This window comes from Carlito syrichta, unplaced genomic scaffold (assembly GCF_000164805.1).
Source record: "Carlito syrichta isolate Samal-C Ts95f unplaced genomic scaffold, Tarsius_syrichta-2.0.1 Scaffold309007, whole genome shotgun sequence".
NCBI classification, from domain to species: Eukaryota; Metazoa; Chordata; class Mammalia; order Primates; family Tarsiidae; genus Carlito; species Carlito syrichta.
In genome coordinates this window covers 179,443-182,427 of record NW_007253103.1, presented here as the reverse complement: position 1 = coordinate 182,427, position 2,985 = coordinate 179,443, and the positions used below count along the sequence as shown (strand labels likewise).

Here is a 2,985-nt window from a genome sequence, read left to right as displayed (position 1 = left end):
CGGAAGGATCGCCAGAGCCCAGCAGGTCGAGGCTGCGGTGGCCGGGAGCGGCCACTGCACTCCAGTCTGGGCGACAGAGTGAGACTCCAACTCAGAAAAAAAAAAAAAAGAAGGCAGCCCTACTCTGTGCCATAATTCTCCCACTGCAGCTCCCCAGGGGGTGGGGCTGAGCTCAGCTAGACTCCAGCCAAAAGACCACATCCTTGCTTACCTCATCGTCTTGTCCTGGTTCCCTCCCTCCCATATCTCCTGAGAACCCTTACTCCACATGCATAAGACTGTTCATCTTGGGCTCTGCTTTTAGGAAACCTAACTTAAGACACTGTCTCCACTGGCCTGGGCCCTGCCTGTGACCCATCTGTCCCCTGTTCCTGCAGGCCTACTCCCTCTCTCCTGGTGGCAACAAGCCTCCAAAGTTCCTAGGTGGAGGTCTCTAGACAATGACTCTGGTCCCAAGGGTGGCAGGGGGAATGAGGGTATGGGGCCTTCCTGAGCAGTGTTCTCTGCCCAGCCAGCACATTCTCACCAGGTAGGCAGCCTCCCTCATGAACTGCTTGGCTGGCTGTTTCCAGATGGCAGGTACCGTCAACACCCAGCGCACAGTGTCTTTCTCTTGAGATGGGCACTGCTCTCTCAGCTCCTGGTGCAGGACAGGGCAGTGAGCGAACAGCTGGCTTGGCTGGGTCTTCAGCCCTCTGTGGGAACTGAAGGAACTAACCAAACCACAGGAAGGACTTCCTAGCTGAGCTGGAAGATTCCACACCCCCTTCTTGTATGGCCTGGTGAAGGCGACTGGAGTAGATGACCTGTGATCTCTGGCAGTGGTTACCCGCTGGATGGAGGGGGAGGCAGGAGACTGGAGGAATGGGATGAAGGGGAAAGAAAAGAGGTAGAAGGGCCCAGGGGTCCCCAACCCCAGTCAGCAGGGGTGGGGCCACTGTGCACCTGAAGGGCGTGCTCCCTGAAGAAGCGCAGGGCATGGGCGAACACCTCCAGGGCGGGCATCTTCTTTCCATTTACGGCTTCTAGCTGGGTCTTCAAGGTGAGATCCTGGTAGGGATACAGGTTGGCTCTGCAGGAGGCCTTAGCTGTGCCCCCATTTCCTGACCACTTGTCTCTTAAAATCACTCAATTTCCTGGAGCTTCCCCTCCTCTTTAGCATCCCCCACCCTCTCCCCATCTCACGTCAGCTGTTCCCAGCCTCAGCCCCTCTCCTTAGCTTCACCCCTCCTCTAACCCCACCGTCACCCTTTCTTAGCCCCGCCCATCTCAGCCCCGCCCCCACCCTTCTCACTTGAGCCCCGCCCACTCTGGGGGACCCTCTCCCTCCTCTAGCCACACCTCCATTCAGATACTTTCTCATGCCTTTGAGCTTTGCCCCCCCTCCTTAGCCCTACCCTTTCCCATCCTGGTTTCGCTTCCCTGGCGGGAGCCCTGCCCCATGCCAAATTGTGACTCACAGTGGCACTGTGGATCTTCATCTTGAACTTCTCGAAATAGAGCCAGTCCCGCGCTTCCTCGGGGTCCAGGTCGTGGTAGTAATCGCGGGCGGTGTAGCCAAAGCTATGAAAAGCGCCCTCCGGGGTCAGCAGCAGGCAGGTCGGGGTCTTCTGGTGGGCTACGCCTGGGTCTCCGCCTTCCCATTTCCTGCGAAGGTACAGGGCGGTCAGTCCATCCCTTCATGGAAATTCAGGCAGAGGGAATAGCGTGTGCAAAAGCTTAGAGGCGTGAGAGAGCAGAACTATAGGTGGGCTCAATATGCAGCAGGAGAAAATGCAGGAATGTTAAAAGTCAGATATCAAAGAGCATCGAATGCCATAACAGAATTCTATCTTTGTGGATGTTTAGTAGTGAGTGAGGAGGTATTGCCTTTAGACAGAAAAGTCACTAGTCCCCATGTAGCAGCAGATTGAAGGGGAGGATGGAGAAGACCAACCAGGAGGAGGATATTGCAGCTGTCCAGGTGAAAGGGTGGTGGCTGAACTTGATCAGGGGCAGTGGACGAGTAGAGCAGTGATTGGGCATTCAAGAGACATAGGGAGACATAGAAATGATGGGGCTTGGTGCGCGGTGAGGGTGGGAAGGGAGGGGTTGGGAAGCCAGGATGTTCCCCGGTTGCTTCCTGTGACTGTCACCTCTACAGGACAGTTACAGTGTCCCTTCATGTGTCCTCAGCACCAGCATGGGACCCAGCATATCAGCCCTGTGTGCTGATGAGCATAATAGCTTTGGGATGCCCTGTAGCTCCTACGTGTCCAGAGCCTTTGTGGCCTCCTGTAATGTGGAGGGAGCAGAGAAAAGTGAAGAGCAGGCCAATCTCACGAAGCTCAAGTCCATGTGTTATGGGGGCGGTGATCTCTTGGTCTCTCCATTCACCCTTCATCTAGCCTCCTGGCCCTGGGGAAGCCCCTCTGTACCTCCCCTCCCAGTCTGGGTCGAGAGCTTGGAGGTCTCCTTTAGCGCCACCTACTGGTTGCAGCCCCACTAAGATACATTCAAAGGATCAGGTTCTTGATGGCCGGTCGACATCAACAATTGTTTTGTTCAAACAAAACCCAACAACATCCTAATGGATTTTTTCAGAGGGTTAACCCATTAGTTAACCCCCTGAACCTTCATTTTCTTGTTTTTTATTGGAGATATTGGACTTAGGAATCAACCTCATGGAGATCCCAGCACAAGTTTTCAAAGAAGGACACTCATTGTAGCACTTTGTATAACCATGAAAAATGAGAGAGAAAACTCCCTGAAACTATCAATATGAGAATATACAAATCATGACATCTATACTATGGAACACTACACAATTGTTCAAAGAAAGTGGTAGCTTTGTATGTACTGACTGGAAACATCTACAAAATAGCATTTAAGGTTTAAAGTAAAGCAAATTGTATGATATTTAAAAACATATGTGTATACAGGCTTTAGAAAAGATTTGTGTGTTTTATTGTATGATTTTTGTTTTTTTTTTTTTGAGTTGGAGTC

General features: G+C 52.3%; 1 protein-coding gene across 1 annotated transcript in view; it reads right to left on the bottom strand.

The window, feature by feature from the left end:
- HSPA12B (heat shock protein family A (Hsp70) member 12B) overlaps window positions 1-2,985 on the bottom strand; it is a 21,825-nt gene that overhangs the window by 7,233 nt on the left and 11,607 nt on the right. Inside the window, exons 5-7 of the mRNA XM_021716835.1 lie at window positions 1,461-1,647; window positions 946-1,050; window positions 527-640 (exon numbers count right to left, since the gene is read on the bottom strand). Of these exons, the coding sequence (XP_021572510.1) occupies window positions 527-640; window positions 946-1,050; window positions 1,461-1,647 (406 nt within the window). The remainder of the gene's footprint in view (window positions 1-526; window positions 641-945; window positions 1,051-1,460; window positions 1,648-2,985) is intronic.